Source organism: Erythrolamprus reginae, chromosome 9 (genome assembly GCF_031021105.1).
Source record: "Erythrolamprus reginae isolate rEryReg1 chromosome 9, rEryReg1.hap1, whole genome shotgun sequence".
Classification (NCBI taxonomy): Eukaryota; Metazoa; Chordata; class Lepidosauria; order Squamata; family Dipsadidae; genus Erythrolamprus; species Erythrolamprus reginae.
In genome coordinates, this window is record NC_091958.1 from 28,998,400 (window position 1) to 29,017,334 (window position 18,935).

An 18,935-nucleotide genomic window follows, 5' to 3' on the forward strand; every position below is an offset into this window, starting at 1 on the left:
TAAATACACTATTTTTGACTATGAACAGTATCACAAGCCATCCCTTAACACTTTAAACCCCTAAATTGCAATTTCCCATTCTCTTAGCAACCATTTAGATTATTACTAACCATGTTTCTTTATTAAAGTTTATTTAAAAAAATATTTATTAAAGGTGGATGAAAGTTTGGTGATGACATATGATGTCATTGGGCAAGAAAAACCATGGTATAGGGGGGAAAACCGCAAAGTATTTTTAAATTAATATTTTTTTTAAAACCGTGGTATAGACTTTTTGCGAAGTTCGAACCCGCGAAAATCGGGGGAACACTGTAATTCCACTTTGGAATTCAGATTTTCTTTTCCTGACTTCTCCCATTGTACCTAGCTTGGTTCCCATTCTTTTCTGGATTATTTTTTTAGAGGTACAGCACTGATGGGCAGATACTGGACCAAGCCTCTTGACATAATTTCTCATTTTGGATTGGAAAAGTCAAAGGCCTTGCTTATTATTTATTAATAGATTTGTCTGCCTATCTGCCACAACCAGGGATAGCAGCCTATGGCTATTTCTCAAGGCCTAACCATTCCAGACACTGGAAGATGAAGCGCAGTTTGCAATCCCCTGACAATGACTCAGTGTGAAGCACCAATGAACAGTGGGGAAGAAAAGTCCCCTCACCTCAGATTCCAGCTCTGTAAGGTTTCCAACGACTTCTCTGCATTCAGTTACCAGATCATCCAGATGGTCCTGTAGACATTCAAGTTCCTGCATGTAAAAAAACAACAATTGTTCAATTTGATTACTCCTTGGAGAGTCCTCCAAATGCACAATGAAATGGCTCTGTATTACTTATTTTTCCATGAAAATATCCCCAGGATTCTGCTATGGATTTTAGAAATGGTGTTATATATCATTTTTCTGACAAATCCTGGCCCAATAAGTCATCATTCTTACTCCAGGTTGTATTGAAGTAAGAAAGCTAACATTCACATCGCTCTGAAATGCCATTGGCCTCTCAGCTGATCATTCTTTTAGCTAAAAATACTCGGCTTAAAACACCTAGGCAAGGAAAACCAAATGCACAGGTACTGAGTAGATAATGCCTGGCTTAATAGCAGTAATTATGAGAGGGATTTAGGAGTCTTGGTGGACAAACACTTAAATATGAGCCAGCAGTGTGCTGCAGCCATCAAAAAAAGCCAACACAGTTCTAAGCTGCTTTAACAGAGGAACAAAATCAAGATGTCGTGTTGATATTGCTTTCTAGTGCCTTGAATACTGCATCCAGTTTTGGTGGACACAATATTATAAAGATGTTGAGATTTGGTATAGAGCACAAGGGAGAGCAACAAAGATTATTAGCAACTGGAGACTAAAACATATGAAGAAAAATTGCAGAAATTGGGTGTGTCTAGTTTAGGGGTATCAAACTCACAATCCGCAGGCTGGATACATCACATGCTGGCCACCACCCACCTCTATTTTAGCAAAGGGAGGAAAAAGTTGTGATATATCACGTGACAATGTGAGTTTAACACCCATGGACTAGCCTAATTAAAAAGGCACAGTGGTGACATGATAGCAGTGTTCCAATGTCTGATGAGCCACTTCAAAGAAGAGGGGGTCAAGCTACTCTCCAAAGCAGCTGAGGGTAGGACAAGATGCAATGGATGAAAATTAATCAAAGAGGGAACCAACCTAGAACTAAGTAGAAATTTCCTGACAGTTAGAACAATTAATCAATAGAATGGCTTGCCTCCAGAAATTGTGGGTGCTCCTACATTGAAGATTTAAGAGATTGGACAGACACTTGTCTGAAATTGTATGGGGTCTCCTGCTTAAGCAGAGGGCTGGACTAGAAGGCCTCCTTCCAACTCAGTTTTTCTATTAATGCACAATGCTAAAACCAATTCTTGCATATGGAATGTGCTTGGTTTCTTAAATTTTAATCTGCACATATTTCCCAACTAGATTACAATATTTCTGGTTCTGAATCTTTTACTTCGTTTCCTATTTCTCTGGCTGATTAGGCAATTGGCCTGTCTGTGGCAAACAGCTTTTGGGCAGCCAATCCTCACTCAAGTATGCAAATTGCCTTTTAACTGTCTACCTGTAAGGAGCAAGTGCCAAAACCACTCTCCCCTTCATCAAACTCCTTGGGAGAAAGGCAAGATAAGGTTGCATGAAGAAAATGTTCCCCGTTTGGTTCAAATACTCATTATGCTGAATAAGAAAATCAATTTAGAGAAACCTCTTATGAAAAAGAGCCCCAAACACCTCCTGCTTTGGGATTCTTCTTGCTCCATTAGAATTTTGATATTAACATGTTGGAATGGATGTCAAAAGGCAAAACAATTAGCCTGAATTCTCTTCCCAGGTTTGCCACCAAGTTCCTTCTTTTTCTTTCTTCAATTTTCGGTTCCATGCCAGCTCAGAAATTCTGGAAACTGAAGTCCATGGGTCCTATATTTTGTCAGAGTTGCCCACCTCTGCACCACACATTTCCCCCTAACATCCATAATCTCAAACACCCTTAACAATTTAATAATGTAGCCATCCTGTTTTTTGGCCACCAATCTCACAACTCCCTTCTTCCTTTATTATTTCCTGCTGAATTCAATCAACCGTTGATTTTGCTTGTGGCAATCTGGCATGGAAAGGAGCAAATTGCAATCACGTGACTGCGGATGTCGCAACTGTTGTAAGAGCAAGCTGCTCGGCAACCATGTAGATTGCAATTGTGCGATGGCGATGACCAGAATTTTGAGGAGGCCATAACCACGACTCATTCAGCACCATTCTAATTTTATGTAGTTGCGGAATGAGCAGCTGCTAACTGAGCAACACCTGTAGCGTTAACCGCACTGCAAAAAACAGCAAGGACAGTATTCAAAGTATGAAAGAGTATCTGCATGATCACCTCCCTGTCCTGGTCGCTGGAGCCAATTCTCTAGTCTAGTCAACTATGCTATTTTTCTAATACGTTCAGTAAAGATTTCCCTGCCAGTCACGTCTGACTCCAGGGCACGGTGTTCATCTCTGTGTCTTGCGTTGTCCAAAGACAATCTCTGTGGTCATGTGACCACAATGGCTAATTTGCCAAAGTTGTACAGAATGCTGATACTTTCCCACCAAAATGGTACCTATTAATCTCCTTGCACTTGCATGCTTTCAAACTTGTACAAATTCTCTTTGACCAACACATAGTCCCACAAACAATCCAAGTTTCCCATTAAAAGCAGTTAAGTTACAGCAGTAAAAGAAATGCTCATATTCTAAACCTGAAGAAAAGTGATGCCCTTTAAAAATTGAGATATTGGAAGGTAAAAACCACTGCTTTGCCCCAAATATAATAATTCCAGTCTAATCCAGTCTAATTCTGAAAAGAATGAATGCCAGTTACCTGTCCAGTTTCGGTTTTCTCACTGCACCACTTCCCTAAATCTATCATGCACTTGTCTTGGAGGGCTGGATCCAGTTTCACATCCAAAGCACGCTGATGCAGAATTCGCTGTACTTCTGCTCTGCATTCTCGAGATAACTACCGAAGAGATATGGACATTTGTAATGAACAAACCTGCCCCAACCAAACATTTTGGTGTTTTTTTCCCCTTCCAAAAGCAGACACCAATTCTCCAGCTATTTTTGGTCAAACCCAGTGTCAGATCAAAACATCGTCTCCTCTTGAGTCTTACTTTCTTTGCAGTCCCCTTCCAATTCTTACTTTTATTGATATCTGAATGGCTAAAAAGTTACTTAATCAGAAAGTACTTAAATAAATGACACGAAGGCAGCAATTGAACCAAATGGGTCAAGCTGCAATTCTTGTTGTAGGCAACTAAAAATATATCCAATCAATCCACATTTACAGCTGAGCAATAGCCTGCAAAATCTTTTTTCCCCACAATTTCAGTTACACCTCTGTAACACTGGGAAAGAGATCTTCCCGTAAAATGGGTACAATATAATTTTCCAACTTTTTGTGGTAATACAATAAATAAACAAATCTAATAAATAATAATAAGACCACCACCTCCCCTGGTAGTAAGTGGTAGTAAGTGGTAGTAAGTGAAAAAAATGTTGGACTCCAGAATATTGAGGGGTTGGTTACATTAGAGGGGACACCCAGATTTGAACTGGGTCTCCAACTTGAATGATGGCTTAGGCCTGACAGGCTGGAGTATAAAGATCCAAGCAACCTGTCCAGAAAAACACTGCATTGTGTTCCCAGATGTTCCCAGACCTTCTGCTCCGTTTCTCTGTTTCCTTAGGAAAATTCAAAAACTCCTTCAGGAACAAAATCCACTGCATTCGCCCAAACCAGGGGTAGGCAAACTTGGCTCTTCTATGACTTGTGGACTTCAACACCCAGAATTCCTGAGCCAATCATACTAGCTAAGGAATTCTGGCAGTTTAAATCCACGTGTCATAGAAGAACCAACTTTGCCTACCCCTGGCCCAAACCATATTTATCCTCTGAGAAGCACCAAGGTGTGTCAAGATGACAAAGGGATAATGCCTACCCTTCTTCCCTGCTCTTCTGTGCGATAGGCATGTCTGTAGAGGCAGGAGAAGACGGCTCCAGGCGGAATCATCTCGCTTGTTTCATTCCAGCCGTGGGTGTGGCACAGTCGAGAGGCATCGCCTTGGCACTTGCGGTAGAGGACGGAATCCAACCTAGGGGAGCCCAAAGAGCATCAGCGTGAGATTCCTGGGTGGTCTCCTGGCTCCCCCACAGCGGCAATGGACCAGGTAGTCCACAAGCAAAGCCCCTCAAAGCCCCAAGCCAACACTTACTTCCAATCCCGTGAAATAAAGTATTGAAGCTCTAAGAGCCGGTGTTCACAATCCTCCACCATCTTCTCTGTGTACAAGTGCTCCATGAGGCAAGAAAGAATCCTACGGGAGAAAGTAAAGAGTTAAGACTGCAAATTCAGCATTTCGAAAGCTCTCGTGTTAGGTGCTACAACCGCTAGCCTCTCACAAGCAGGCAGGCAGGCAAGCGAACCAAACTGCCCACAAACCGACTGCTTGTTGCAACCACACAGCCTTCTCTGGATGGAGAAGAGAGGTCTATTTCTGGTCCACCCTTTCCCTGTATTGCTTATCTGTAAGACCAACTTAAAGCGGCATTGAAAAGACAAGTCTATGCACAAAAATGGAAGGACTCAAAGGTACCTAGAGATAAAGAGATAATTTAACAAATCTTCAATTGTGCAGAAATGGATAGATTAACCATGGAATTGAACGATAAAAAAGATTTGGACTATTATTCTATCTGGACAATGTGGTATAAATGGATACAAAAAAAGGAAAGTAAAAAACAGTGAAAATTGATTTATTATACAAGATTATGTGTACAGATATATGAACATGGACAAAAATGTTAAAGTACGGATGTTGACCCACCCATTAAAAAATATTTAAATTTATGTGCGTGTAAGGCAAAATTCACCTAACAAATGTTTCACTTAACACATTGTTTCTCAACCTTGGCAGTTTGAAGATGTGTGGACTTCAACTCCCAGAATTCCCCAGCCAGCAACGCTGGCTGGGGAATTCTGGGAGTTGAAGTCCACACATCTTCAAACTGCCAAGGTTGAGAAACACTGACTTAACAACATAAATTTTAGGCTCTAGGGCAGTGATGATGAACCTATGGCAAGGGTGCCACAGGTGTCACGCGGAGCCATATCTACTGGCATGTGTATGCCGGCCAGCTGATTTTTGGCTCGCACAGAGGTGTTTTTGGCTTCCAGAGAGCCTCCAGAGGGATGGCGGAGGGTGTTTTTACCAGCTCCAGGGAAGCCTTTGGCGCCTGGGGAGGGTGAAATATGAGCCCACTGGGCCCACCAGAAGTTGGGAAACAGGCCATTCCCAGCCTGCAGAGGACCTCTGGGAGGCGGAGGAAGCTGTTTTTGCCTTCTCCAGGCATTGAATTATGGGTGTGGGCGTTTGCACATGCATGATAGTTTGTGCGCATGCTCTTTTGGCACCCGATGAAAAAAAGGTTCGGCATCACTGCTCTGACTACTTGTAAAATAAAATTATATCAATACCTGCAGCTTTAGAGCCCAATTTATCCCTCAGAGGCTTTTTTTTCCCCCAAATTTTACCACTAGTCACTCTGAATCAGCAGAAAACGGTTTATTTCCCTGATAACTGAGGGGCGTAGAAGTGGCCAGGAAGATGCGTGACTCTTAACGCATCAACACAACACCAATCTCTTCTCATCTTCCTCAGTCCAAAGAGACTACAGTAATACCTCGTCTTACGAACTTAATTGGTGCCGGGAGGAGGTTCGTAAGGTGAAAAGTTCGTAAGACGAAACATTGTTTCCCATAGGAATCAATGGGAAAGCGATTAATGCGTGCGTGCAAGCCGGCCGCCACCACCGAAGGAGGCTTGAGCCTCCCGACCATCCCCGCCCCTTTGCCATGCATATCATCCTGGGTAAAGCGTTGGGGGGAGGGAGTCAGGAAGGTCCTCCTGTTCCCCCCCCAGCCAAAAACACAAAGGTGGTCTGCCGCCGCCCACGGAGCAATGGGAAGCTGAAGCCGCCGGCGGTTTGAGCCTCCCTTTGCTGCATGCTGCTTTGCCCTGCCTGTGGTGCTGGGCGAAGTGCTGGGGGGGAGGGAGTTAGGAAGGTTCTCCTGCTCCACCCCCACAGCCAAAAACACAAAGGCGGTCTGCCGCCGCCCACGGAGCAATGGGAAGCTGAAGCCGCCGGCGGTTTGAGCCTCCATTTGCTGCATGCTGCTTTGCCCTGCCTGTGGTGCTGGGCGAAGTGCTGGGGGGAGGGAGTTAGGAAGGTTCTCCTGCTCCCCCCCCCCCCAGCCAAACACACAAAGGCGGTCTATCGCCGCCCGCGGGGCAATGAGAAGCTGAAGCCGCCGGCGGTTTGAGCTTCCCATTCTTCCACGCCGCTTCGCCCTGCCTGTCATCCTAGCTCAAGCGGGCGGCGGCAGACCACCTTTGGGTTTTCGGCTGGGGGGGGGAGGGAGTTAGGAAGGTCCTCCTGCTCCCCCCCAGCCAAAAACCCAAAACCTGTCTGCTGCCGCCCGCTTGAGCCAGGACAGGCTGGGCGAAGTGACGTGGAGGGATGGGAAGCTAAAGCCGGCGGCAGTTTGAGCTTCCCATTCCTCCACGCCGCTTCGTCCTCCTGGCTCAAGCAGGCACCGGCAGACCGGCTTTGTGTTTTTGGCTGGGGGGGGGGGAGAAGGAAGACCTTCCTAACTCCCTCCCCCCCCAGCCAAAAACCCAAAGCCTGTCCGCCGCCGCCCGCTTGAGCCAGGACAGGCAGGGTGAAGTGACATGGAGGGATGGGAAGCTGAAGCCGCCCGGCGGTTTGAGCTTCCCATCCCTCCACGCCACTTCGCCCTGCCTGTCCTGGCTCAAGCAGGCGGCTGCAGACCGGCTTTGGGTTTTCGGCTGGGGGGGGAAGCAGGAGGACCTTCCTAACTCCCTCCCCCCCCAGCCAAAAACACAAAGGCGGTTTGCCGCTGCCCGCTTGAGCCAGGATGACAGGCAGGGCGAAGCAGCGTGGAACAAAGGGAGGCTCAAACTGCCGGCGGCTTCAGCTTCCCCATCCCTCCATGCCGCTTTTTAAAGCCGCCGGCGGTTTGAGCCTCCCTTTGCTCCACGCTGTCATCTTTTAAAACAGCCGGGGGGCTTCTCGGCGGCCTCCCAAACGCCGAACCCGGAAGTTCGGGTTTGGCATTCGGGTTCAGGAGGACGCTGAGAAGCTCCCCAGCTGTTTTAAAAGGTGACAGCCGGGCGGTGGGGCTTTTCAGCGGCCTCCTGAACCCGAACTTTTGCCGAACTTCTGGGTTCGGCGTTCGGGAGGCTGCCGAGAAGCCCCGCCGCCCGGCTGTCACCTTTTAAAACAGCCAGGGGACTTCTCGGCGGCCTCCCGAACGCCGAACCCGGAAATTCGGGTTTGGCGTTCGGGTTCAGGAGGATGCTGAGAAGCCCCCCAGCTGTTTCAAAAAGCGACAGACGGGCGGCGGGGCTTCTCATCGTCGTCGTCGGGTTCGTAAGAAGGAAAAAGTTCGTAAGAAGAGGCAAAAAATTTCTGAACCCCGGGTTCGTATCTCGGGTTGTTCGTAAGACGAGGGGTTGGTATCATGAGGTACCACTGTACTTGGAATCTATCCCTCCCTCCGTGGGTTCCTCCCATCTCAAAGAAACACGGAACTACTTCGGGAGAAAAGGGCAGGCAGGGTTTGGTCACCTACATGGGGTCTCCGGCACGGATGTGCTTGCAGGCCGTTTGGATCACCGACTCGCAGGCTTCATTCAAAGCTCGATCGATGCGATAATCCGCCACAGGGTCCACCTCCTGGATCAGAGTCTGAAGCTGAAGGAGGGAGAAAACCCAAAACTGAAGACCCAGTATCGTCGCTGGGACAAGCAGCTGCCTCTCCGCCAGTTCAATCCAGGACTCTGTAAGGAGACCATGATTCTGAAGCACAGAGGTCACCCTTGCAACTACAGCATGACCAAGAGCCCACAAAGATTTGGGGCAAAGGCTCTTCCACCCTAACTCAGTCAAGAGCAAATGGCTGGCCTCTGACTCTTTCATATGGAGCAGATATTCAGACAGGCAAAGGGTCAGGCTACCCCACCACCATCTCAAGGGTACAGATATTTGTAACCCAAATCCCCTTTATCAGGCCCCAGGAACCAAGACAAGTGGGTCTGTTCTCTGTGTCATATAATACATGTGGCTATATACATGATTTTGAATTTATTTATTTATTATCTACTATCCATCTATCTATCTATCGTGTCATGTTTATGTACTGTAAAATTAGAGGTGGTGACACTTTAAGAGTTGTATGTAATGAAATTTCATTTTTAATGTATACTAATTCAATTGTCATTCAAAGTGACAACAAAGCTATGCTACCAGACATCTGAGGACAGAAGAACATTCATAGCAGAAAAGAAGCGAGCACTCCACAAAGCCAGAGCTTCAAATACTGTGACAATGGCACCCACACGTCTGCCCAATATGTGGCAGAACATTTCGTGCTCATATAGGCCTCACCAACCACCTGCGGGCACATTGTGGACAGCCAACAACCTGTTAGATATCAAGGTCCTCTTTGAACATAATGGACAAACATCATCATGCTATGCTATTCTATTTACTTCTGAGCAGTTATTATTCCTCACCTATAGACACAAATCTTGCCAAACCAAAGCAATTATTTGTATAATTATAGATACTGTATACTCTAAGAATCACCGAGGAGGAATTTATTTTTTTCCCAAATTTCCCATGCTTTGCTGCCCCTTTGTCTTCTGGAGAGCAGCCTCTCCCTCTTGGAATCCAGACTACAATACTCATTAAGCAACTAAGATTAATCTCAACGGGAACAACTAGAACCACCTGAGTTCTACAGGGTTTTTTCTCTTCATAGAACCGACAGAGGAGGGGCAGGGAGAATCCGTGTTGGGCACTCGATAATGATAATAATAATAATAATAATAATAATAATAATAATAATAATAATAATAATAATAATAAATAATTTATTAGATTTGTACGCCGCCCCTCTCCAAAGACTCGGGGTGGCTCACAACAACAATAATAGCAATATTACAATAAAACAAATCTAATATTAAAAACATCTAAAAACTCCATCATTTAAAACCATGCAATACACACATACCAAACATAAAATATTTAAAAAAAGCCTGGGGGAGATGTCTCAGTTCCCCCATGTCTGGCGCTACAGGTGGGTCTTAAGTAATTTGCGAAAGACAAGGAGGGTGGGGGCAGTTCTAATCTCTGGGGGGAGTTGGTTCCAAAGGGTCGGGGCCACCACAGAGAAGGCTCTTCCCCTGGGGCCCTCCAAACAACATTGTTTAGTCGACGGGACCCGGAGAAGGCCAACTCTGTGGGACCTTATCAGCCGCTGGGATTCGTGCGGTAGAAAGCGGTTCCGGAGGTATGATGGTGGTCTTCCCCCCAATTCCAGCCACGATTGCAAGTTGCAACCTCCCAAATCTGAAACAGCCTTCAAGTAAAAGGACCGTTGAACTTACCTGAACGGTCTTCTCGATGCACTGCAATGAGAGTCCAACATGGGTAATTCTACAGTCTGATTGGTAGGGACTGAGTTTAATTTAAATATTAGCCAGGCACCGCCCCCTTAGCCCTCCAGTCTAATATGAACGAAGGAGCAGTAATGTAAAAACAAAACAATTTATTTGAACAATAACATTCAAAACACATCATCAACCAGAACTTCAACCAACAGAGACCTGGTCCCGAATTCGGGTGGGTTTGGACTCTCCTTGCAGTGCATCGAGAAGACCGTTCAGGTAAGTTCAACGGTCCTTCTCCAATGCACTTGCAAGGAGAGTCCAACATGGGATATACCCAAGTTACTCATCCCAAAAGCCGCCTCCGAAGAAGCAAAGGAGTCGATCCTGCAGTGCTTAATGAACGTAGACGGATTCGCCCACGTTGCCGCCCTGCAGATGTCCTCTAAGGGCGCCTGAGTTCTCCAGGCCGAAGATGTTGCAGCACTACGCGTAGAATGTGCCGTTATCCCCCGTGGGAGAGGCGTATTTTTGGCCTTATATGCCTCCAAGATGCAGACCCGCAACCACCGACTGATAGTCTGGGAGGATACCTTATGTCCCATGGTCCTATCCGAAAAAGACACAAAGAGAGCTTCCGAAACTCTAAGTGTCTGAGTTCTGCGCACATAAATCTTTAAAGCTCGTCTTACGTCAAGCTTGTGCCACTTAAGTTCTAGAGGGTGCGTACCCTGGGCGCAAAAGTCAGGGACCACAATGTCCTGAGACCTATGGAAGCTGGAGTTAACATTAGGCATGAAGGTCGGGTCCAATCTCAGCACTACTTTATTGGGATGAAATTGACAAAGATCCTGTCTGGTTGACAACGCCGAGATCTCAGACACCCTCCTGGCTGACGTGATGGCAACCAGAAAGGCAGTCTTGATGGTCAACAACCTTAAGGAAATCTGGCGAATAGGCTCAAATGGAGGGCCTGTGAGGGCATCTAGGACCAGGGGCAGATCCCATGACGGAAAACGATGAACAACTGGAGGCCTGATGTTGGTTGCCCCTTTCAGAAAGTCCCTGACCTAAGTATGTCTTGCAAGGGGCCGGTAGTGATCCTTACCCAGAATTGTGGATAATGCCGCCACATGGCGCCTAAGGGTATTAGGGGCCAGGCCCTTCTCCAGACCTGACTGCAGAAAAGACAAGACCACTAGCACCGACGCTCCCCGTGGGTCTACTTGTTGATGCTCGCAAAAGGTGCAAAAGGCTGCCCAGATGGCTTGATAGATCCTCCTAGTAGAAGGTCTACGGGCTGCTAGCATGGTGTCTATAACCTCGTCAGGCACGAGCTGACTCCTTAGATGGAATCGCTCAAGTGCCAAACGGTTAGTTGCCACCACTGGGGTTCCGGATGGAGCATTGTCCCCTGGTGGAGTGAGATCCGATGGTTGGGAATCCTCCAGTGGGGTGACACTGAGAGCTCTGCGAGATCGGCGAACCAACTGCGCCGAGGCCAAAAGGGAGCCACCAGCAGCACCTCCGCCCTTTCCTCTAGTATCTTCCGGACCACCTTTGGTATCATGATGACCGGCGGAAAGGCGTAGAGCAGACCAGGTGGCCACCTCTGGCGTAGCACATTCACCCCTTCCGCTCCCAGGGAGGGAAAGCGAGAGAGGAAGCAGGGAAGCTGAGCATTGGAGCAGGTGGCGAAAAGATCTATAACTGGAGTCCCAAACCTCCCAGCAATCTCCTGAAACAGTGAGGGGTCCAAACTCCATTCCCCTGGGTCCAGAGTCTCCCGACTTAACCAGTCCGCACACACATTCTCCACCCCTGAAATGTGCTCCCCAGACAGAGAGACTAGATTGGCCTCCGCCCATCTCATCAGAGACTCGGATTCCTCCATTAATCTCCGTGACCGTGTTCCCCCTTGCCTGTTTATATGTGACCTTGTGGACACATTGTCCGTCATGATCAAAACGTTGTGACCCCTTACCAAGTGGGAGAAGCTCCGAAGGGCAAGCAGGACCGCTCGCAGCTCCAACAGATTGATGTTGGAGTCCCGTAAGTCTGCCGACTCCCAAAGGCCCTGGGCCATCTGAGAGGAAGTGTGAGCCCCCCACCCAGTTAGGCTGGCGTCCGTCGTTACCGTAAGAAGATCCTTCTGTAGGAACGAGGATCCCCTCCCTAACGCTGGGGAAACCCACCATCGAAGGGACCTGCGCACTTTTGTGGTAAGGAGCACCCTCCTGTGAAGATGACTGCACTTTTCCCTCTGGAAAGGGAGCAGGAACCACTGGAGCGGGCGTAAATGATGTCGAGCCCAAGGTAAGATGTCTATACATGACACCAGGGTTCCTAAGACCTTCGACAGGAATGAAAGGCGCGGACAATGTTGGTTCTGCAGCTCGCGCAGCAGCATCCGAATGGAGGATTGTCTTTCCTGGGATAGAAAAACCATCCCCAGGATTGAGTCGATAGTCGTCCCCAGATGGGCCAGACGCGTCGTCGCTGTTAGATGGCTCTTCTCCCAATTTACCGAAAACCCGTGAGCCTGGAGTGTCCTGATGGTCAGGCGGAGATGTCTGTCCACCTGCTCTTTTGTCCTTGCCAGAATGACTATATCGTCGAGATACGCCATTAGGCGTACCGATCGTTGTCTCAGCCAGGCCGTGAGGACGTCCAACAACTTCGTGAAAGTTCTCGGCGCCGAGGACAGTCCAAAGGGCATTGCCCGGTATTGAAAGTGATTGTCCTCCAGACTGAATCGCAGAAATTGACGGTGCGAAAGAGAAATGGGGACATGGAGGTAAGCCTCCTTGAGGTCGATTGAAGTCATTACATCTCCCTGCCGAACAGAAGCGAGGATAGACCGGAGTGAATGCATCTTGAACCTCCGGTACTTGATGTAGAGATTTAGCTGCCGAAGGTTCAAGATCAGTCTGACTCCTCCAGACGACTTCGGGACCAGGAACACCACAGAGTAGAACCCCTTGCCCCGTTGGTCTGGGGGTACTTCCTCTATGGCCCCTATCTCCAACAGATGCGATACCTCTTGTAGTAGGAGGGACCTTTTTCGGGGCTCCGAAGGGACAGGGCAGGGAAGAAATCGCTGAGGTGGAGGGTAGATGAATTCCAATTTTAGGCCTTGAGCTACCGTGGAGGTCGCCCACGCGTCTGTTGACGTGGACTCCCAACGGCTTGCGAAATGTGCCAACCTGCCGCCCAATGGGAAGGAATCCTGAGAGTCATTTATTTTTCCGAAACCCACGATTGGCTCCCCGAAATGGGCGGCGGCCCTGGGAGGACCTGTTGCGGTCCTGAAAGTAGGGCCTGTCAGATCTAAAAAAAACCCTGGTTGGAAGAGCCCTGGAAATAAGGCCTCGCCGCCAGGGTAGAGGTGGAGGCGGGCTCCTGCCGAAAGGGCTGGCATCTTTGATAGCGTGTGAAACACCTATCCTGCCTCCTATTTGACCTGGGCATCACTTTCTTCTTGTCCTTGTCCTCTATTAACACCTCATCAAGGACTTCACCAAAAAGCTTTTTGCCCGTAAAGGGGGAGGAAGCCAGGGACCACTTTGACTTCACGTCCGCCTGCCAGTGGCGGAGCCATATCAGACGCCGAGAGGCCACCGACGAGGCCATGGCCCTGGACGCGAACTTGGCCGCGTTCGCTGTGGCGTCAGCCGAAAACTCAGTGGCCGCCAGAAGTTTGTTTAAATCTTGCCTGAGGCGTCCATCCTCTGGATTCACCCTCGATTGCATCTCCCTAATCCAGAGGAGGGTGGCCCTGTTGAAAAACGAGGCCGCAGAGGCGGCCCAAATAGCCCAAGCCGCCATCTGGTGAGTCTTCCTGACAACGTTCTCTGCCCGTTTGTCCTCGGCCTTCAGTCCCTCCTGGGACTCCGAAGGCACCAGGGCATTAGAAACCAGGCTTGTGATGGGCTTGTCCACCGTTGGAAAGATTAACAGGTCCTCCATATCCTGATCAAAGGAATAGAATTTACGGTCCACGACCGAAGGACCCTGAGCCGCTGCTGGGTTTTCCCAAGGGCGCTGGATGGTTTCGATGAACATCTGCGAAGACGGTATGCTCACCGTTTCTTGCTTTGGCAAAACGAAGAGACCACCCGTGGCAGGGGTGTCAGCAGAGGGCTCTGTCTGTCTCCCCTCCCCAGCTTGATCGATAGTCCATTTAGCCTTGTTTAACAAAACCTTGTAAACGGAAGACTTGAACAGACCAGGGAAGGAGGGCTGTTCCGGCGGCTGTTCATCACCTGACAGTTCATCACCTTGGTCACTAAAGGTCTCCCTGTCTGAATCATCCTCTTCCAGAGAATCAGCCAATGACTGTGTCACTGGGGCTGTCCACGGATCCCGGAGCCTCAACGGTGGTGGCCCCGCAGGTTGATGTTGGTGCGCTCCTATTGCTAGGCCCTGAGAATATACTTGAGTAAACCAGTCCTGAAGGGCTGGAGGCATGCTGTGCCAGGCATTTTGAGGACCACGCAGACCCGCCGCTGTTGGGGTAAACGAGGCCGAATCGCTGGGCCATAGGACAAGTTTGCTGAGGCTTGGGAAGCTGGATAAATCCCAGGCCACACCGATGGTTGTGGAGGATAGGTGTATGCCTCACGCGCAGGGCCCGGAGCCTGTGTAGGGCGCTCAGGGGACCAATCCCTCTCTGAGGCCGAGCCTGCAACCCCTGGTGTTATCACGGGGGAGGCTGGCAGGGGAGTTGTCCCAAATGGCAACATTGATGAAGAGGCCTGCTTCTGGGAAGCCTCCAATTGCTTCTCAAGGGCCTTTATCCTTTTCTCTGCCTCCCTCAGCGAGGCACCTTGAGATGGTTTTGCCCTCTGGCCCTTTTCTTTGGGAGTGCTGGGTTTATTTGAGACCAAAGTCTCTACCGGAGAAAGGGCTGGTGTCTCTGCCATTCTATTTTTCACTGAAAAACTCACTATCACCGACTGAAGACACAGATCGCTCAGCACAGCACGCCAGAAAAAAGCCAAGCACAACTGTCATTGCAGTAAGGGCTACTGCGGCTGTGTGTCACCGAGCAGACGCAGACAGCTAGGATCTCCTGCGTGACCTCACGCTGCCGTCCAGCCTATCCAGAGGCTGCATCACGGTTGCCATGGCAACCACAAGGGCCCACACAGAGAGGCTGCGCTCCCTAGCGTAATAAATGGCCGTCGTTACCCTAGCAATGGGCGGGAAGCTCCTTCACTTCCCCGCCCGATTTTCCTCATTAAAAATGGCCGCCGCCATAGATCGGCGATCCACCTCACTCTGAGGAACTGCTCGCAAAGTCACTCAGGCGGCCAGCGAGGAACGGAGGGGGCGCTTCCAGCTCCGAATCTTCTCTCGGCGTCTCCGCCACAGGGAGCAGGCCCCCCATGGCGTCAGCCGCTTCAATGGTCACCGGGCGCTACCGCGGGGGTAGGCAACCCGTGGGCTCCCTCCAATCCATGCCTGGATCGGGTAACTGAGGAGAGGAGCCGCAGCCTCAAGGGTTCGCCCCGCGGAGGGTAGGAACCCTATGCTGCCCAGGAGCTGCCCATCTAGTGCCTGCAAAGAAAGAAAAGGAGAGAAAAAAACACCAATTAACCAAAGGTAACTCTCAAACATTCTTAAACTATTTAAACTTTACTTAAATTTCAACTTATTTTCACTTTCAACCGAAGTTGAAACCCAGAACGAAAAACTCTAAGTCCCATTACTGCGACTGAGTTTTTAGACTGGGGGGCTAAGGGGGCGGTGCCTGGCTAATATTTAAATTAAACTCAGTCCCTACCAATCAGACTGTAGAATTACCCATGTTGGACTCTCCTTGCAAGTGCATTGGAGAAAGTGTTGGTGTCAATGACAATTTAGGAATCAGTGCTCTTAGCTATTTCATTTAGGATGGGAAGAAGGCAAAATATAATCCACTGGACCCCAAATAAACCAAGTACGGAAAACATATTCCAGTCGAATACAGGGAGATGGCCAGCTTCCAAAGAAAGCAAATCTGAGTGCAGGACTGAAGAGACCTCAAAGCTTATTGCGTCCCATTATCCATTGCTGGAAAGAAAGGAATTCAGTAAAATGTTCTTGTAAGCAAGCAGATTTAAAGCCTTTTAAAACCTTTTCACTTAATGGTTTTCTAAGAGAAACAGCGTTAGCTTTTACCATTCTACTTCTCCATTCAGTGGAGAGGAAGTTGGCCACTGCCACCTGTTCGTTGTGGACTTGGGACTGCAATTAAACCACAACCTTTCCAAATCCTCGCACCTTTGCAAGCTAAGGGAGTTCCCCATTTCTTTAGAAGCAAAATTCTTCCTGAAAATCCAAGTGCCAGCTGTCAGGAAGTGGAGCAAAAGGAGATCAGCTGATATGCTGCAAGTCCCTTCGTGAAAACCTAGCAAGAACATCTGGACTGTCGGAAGGCACCAAACCAGCAACTTCCTTGCACTAATGCTATCCAACAGAGGTATAGACCCAACAACGGAAGCCTGCAGGAGATACCAACATAATCTGTGTCTGTCTGAGAAATAAATCTGCTGTTCTCTCCACCCGGAGTACAAAACCGAGGGGTTCCTGTTTGTCACACTGTAGCACAAGATGTTTCCATTCCAGTCACAAAGACAATTCTTTGGATTTTTTTTGTTCTTTCATCTTGATTCTGCTTATCCTCCTCCAGCTCGAAACATAAAATGATCAGAGCTCTTCTTTTGTATACAACCAGCAAGCCCTTTCAAGAATAAGAGTCTGTTATTGAAGAAGAAGAAGAAGGGGAAAGCAGTGATAAAAGATTAATGTTGCTCCCTTTTATCGTTGTTAATTCCTGCAACTATAATGTATTTGGAAACACCGAATATGTTGTGGAAACACATTTCCAGCACTGTGGAAATACACCAGAATAGGAGAGGTGGCAGCTACATGGAGCAGAACCAAGTGAATATACCCTGAAACTAAGCTGCCACATTCCCACAGCCATGTGTGCATGTGCAAATGAATGCAGGCTACCTGCTCTTTTTTATGTTTGCTATAGAAAAAAAAAATGAAATTTAGAATGTTAGTTTGAAGATTTAAAAATTATAAGTAATGGAAAAAAGTTGAGGTTATAACTATACAGATAGTCTTCAATTTACAATCTGACCATCTGAAATTACAAAGGCACTAAAAATGATAACTGTTTTGTGACAGTTGCAACATCCCCATGTCATGTGATCAAAATTCAGATTCGTATTTACAACGGTTGCAGTCACATGATCCCCCTTAGTTTCCTTCTGACAAAGAAAGTCAATGGGGAAGCCAGATTAACTTTACAATCATGTTACTAATTTATAAACTGCAGTAATTAACTTAACAACGAATGTACGCAACATCTGGTAAAACTCATTTTAAAAATGTCTCACTTATCAACAGAAATTTGGGGCCTCAATTGTAGTTGTAAGCCAAGGACTGTATGAAATATCCTACTGCTGCCCCATTTTGTTGAATATCACAAATTGTTTAATGGATCTTTAAGAAAAATATACTTTAAGAATGTGTTTCTGAATTACATACCCTAAATCTGAAATCTATCATTTCATTAAAAGAACTATGGTTTGAGTTCCACCCTGAATTGATGGTGTGTTTGCCTTCTGTTTAATGCAAATAAAAATGTTGCATTTGCTATACAATGCAAATAGAACGTTTTTATTTGCAAATAATTACATTTTAAAAACAACCAATAGCTGCCCACTAGAATTCCTTGTAGGTTTGCCTCATCATGCTGCAGAAATTAGGCAGCTCATCTAAAGGGATGGGGATCACCTGGTTTGAACATGCAGCTGGCAGCTGGAAAGGAATTGGGGGAATTCAACTGGCTTGGGTCCTTTAAGGCAGGAGTCCCCAACATCTGGGTTGCATCTCACCCCAGGGCCATGGCCTGTTCAGAACCAAGCTGTGGAAGTGGAAGGAGAGCGTGCAACCTCTCTTGTATGAGTGGTAGGTGCACATGTACACCATTCGCTCAAATGGAGATGTGTGCACTCAACAACTGCTCACGCAGAACCCTGCCAGTCTGCAAATTCAGAAAAGTTGGGAGGCCGTTGTCCCAGAATTCCTGCCAAACAGCCCACTGCTTTGTGCACTGAGGACAGAAAGGATATGCCGAAGATGCTGACATTAAGCAAGCATCAAACAGGCATGCCCTGTGAGGAAACGGCAGGTCTTTCAAACTTGGCAACTTTAAGACTTGTGAACTTCAAGTCCCAAAATTCTCCAGCCAGCTGTGCTGAAGATTCTCTGCTGGTTGGAGAAATTCTGAGAGTTGAAGTCCATATGTCTGAAAGTTGCCAAGTTTGGGGATCCCTGTGGAGGTGAAGATTCCCCCTCCCCCGCAAAGCTTACTGAGTGTTGGCAGCTGTCTCCCAAGTTGCCTTTCTCTCCCCGAACCACTTTCATCAGGCAGTGCAGAGTGCGGCCCTTGCGATGCAGCCCTGAGCAATGGTGCTCAATCTCGGTGCGGCAGCCCAGGATGATTTCTGGGCTCAGGGAGAAATCCTCCATCAGCATCCGCCTGTAGTCCAGCATTTCTCCCTGGCATTCGCTGCTTACTTGCCGGCCTAGAGAAAACCAGAGAAGATTCAGGTCAGGTGGAATAGAATGACAGCAATAGGCAAATTATTAAGCACCCTGGATTGTTGGAATGGCACATCGGAAGAATTGCTCTGGCTGTGACTCATGTATTACACAGACATTCTTGTTGTAACAACAAAATTGGGAAAGGATTTCCCACTTGGAAACTTTACATTTATTCCAGCATCAGAAAGCTGATTAAAAAAGAAGGACTCTGTCAGTGCTGCACACTGCAGTGGTTGGGTTTTCAATATGTAAGCTAGCCAGCAATGAATGTTTGGATGGTGTTACTTTA

The 18,935-nt window shown here is 47.7% G+C and overlaps 1 protein-coding gene across 1 annotated transcript in view; it reads right to left on the reverse strand.

Moving 5' to 3' along the window:
• Positions 1–18,935, reverse strand: part of GLG1 (golgi glycoprotein 1) — a 126,475-nt gene that overhangs the window by 28,234 nt on the left and 79,306 nt on the right. The window contains exons 8-13 of the mRNA XM_070760682.1: positions 18,413–18,627; positions 8,221–8,342; positions 4,781–4,882; positions 4,507–4,660; positions 3,387–3,524; positions 662–748 (exon numbers count right to left, since the gene is read on the reverse strand). Coding sequence (XP_070616783.1) covers positions 662–748; positions 3,387–3,524; positions 4,507–4,660; positions 4,781–4,882; positions 8,221–8,342; positions 18,413–18,627 — 818 coding nt within the window. The remainder of the gene's footprint in view (positions 1–661; positions 749–3,386; positions 3,525–4,506; positions 4,661–4,780; positions 4,883–8,220; positions 8,343–18,412; positions 18,628–18,935) is intronic.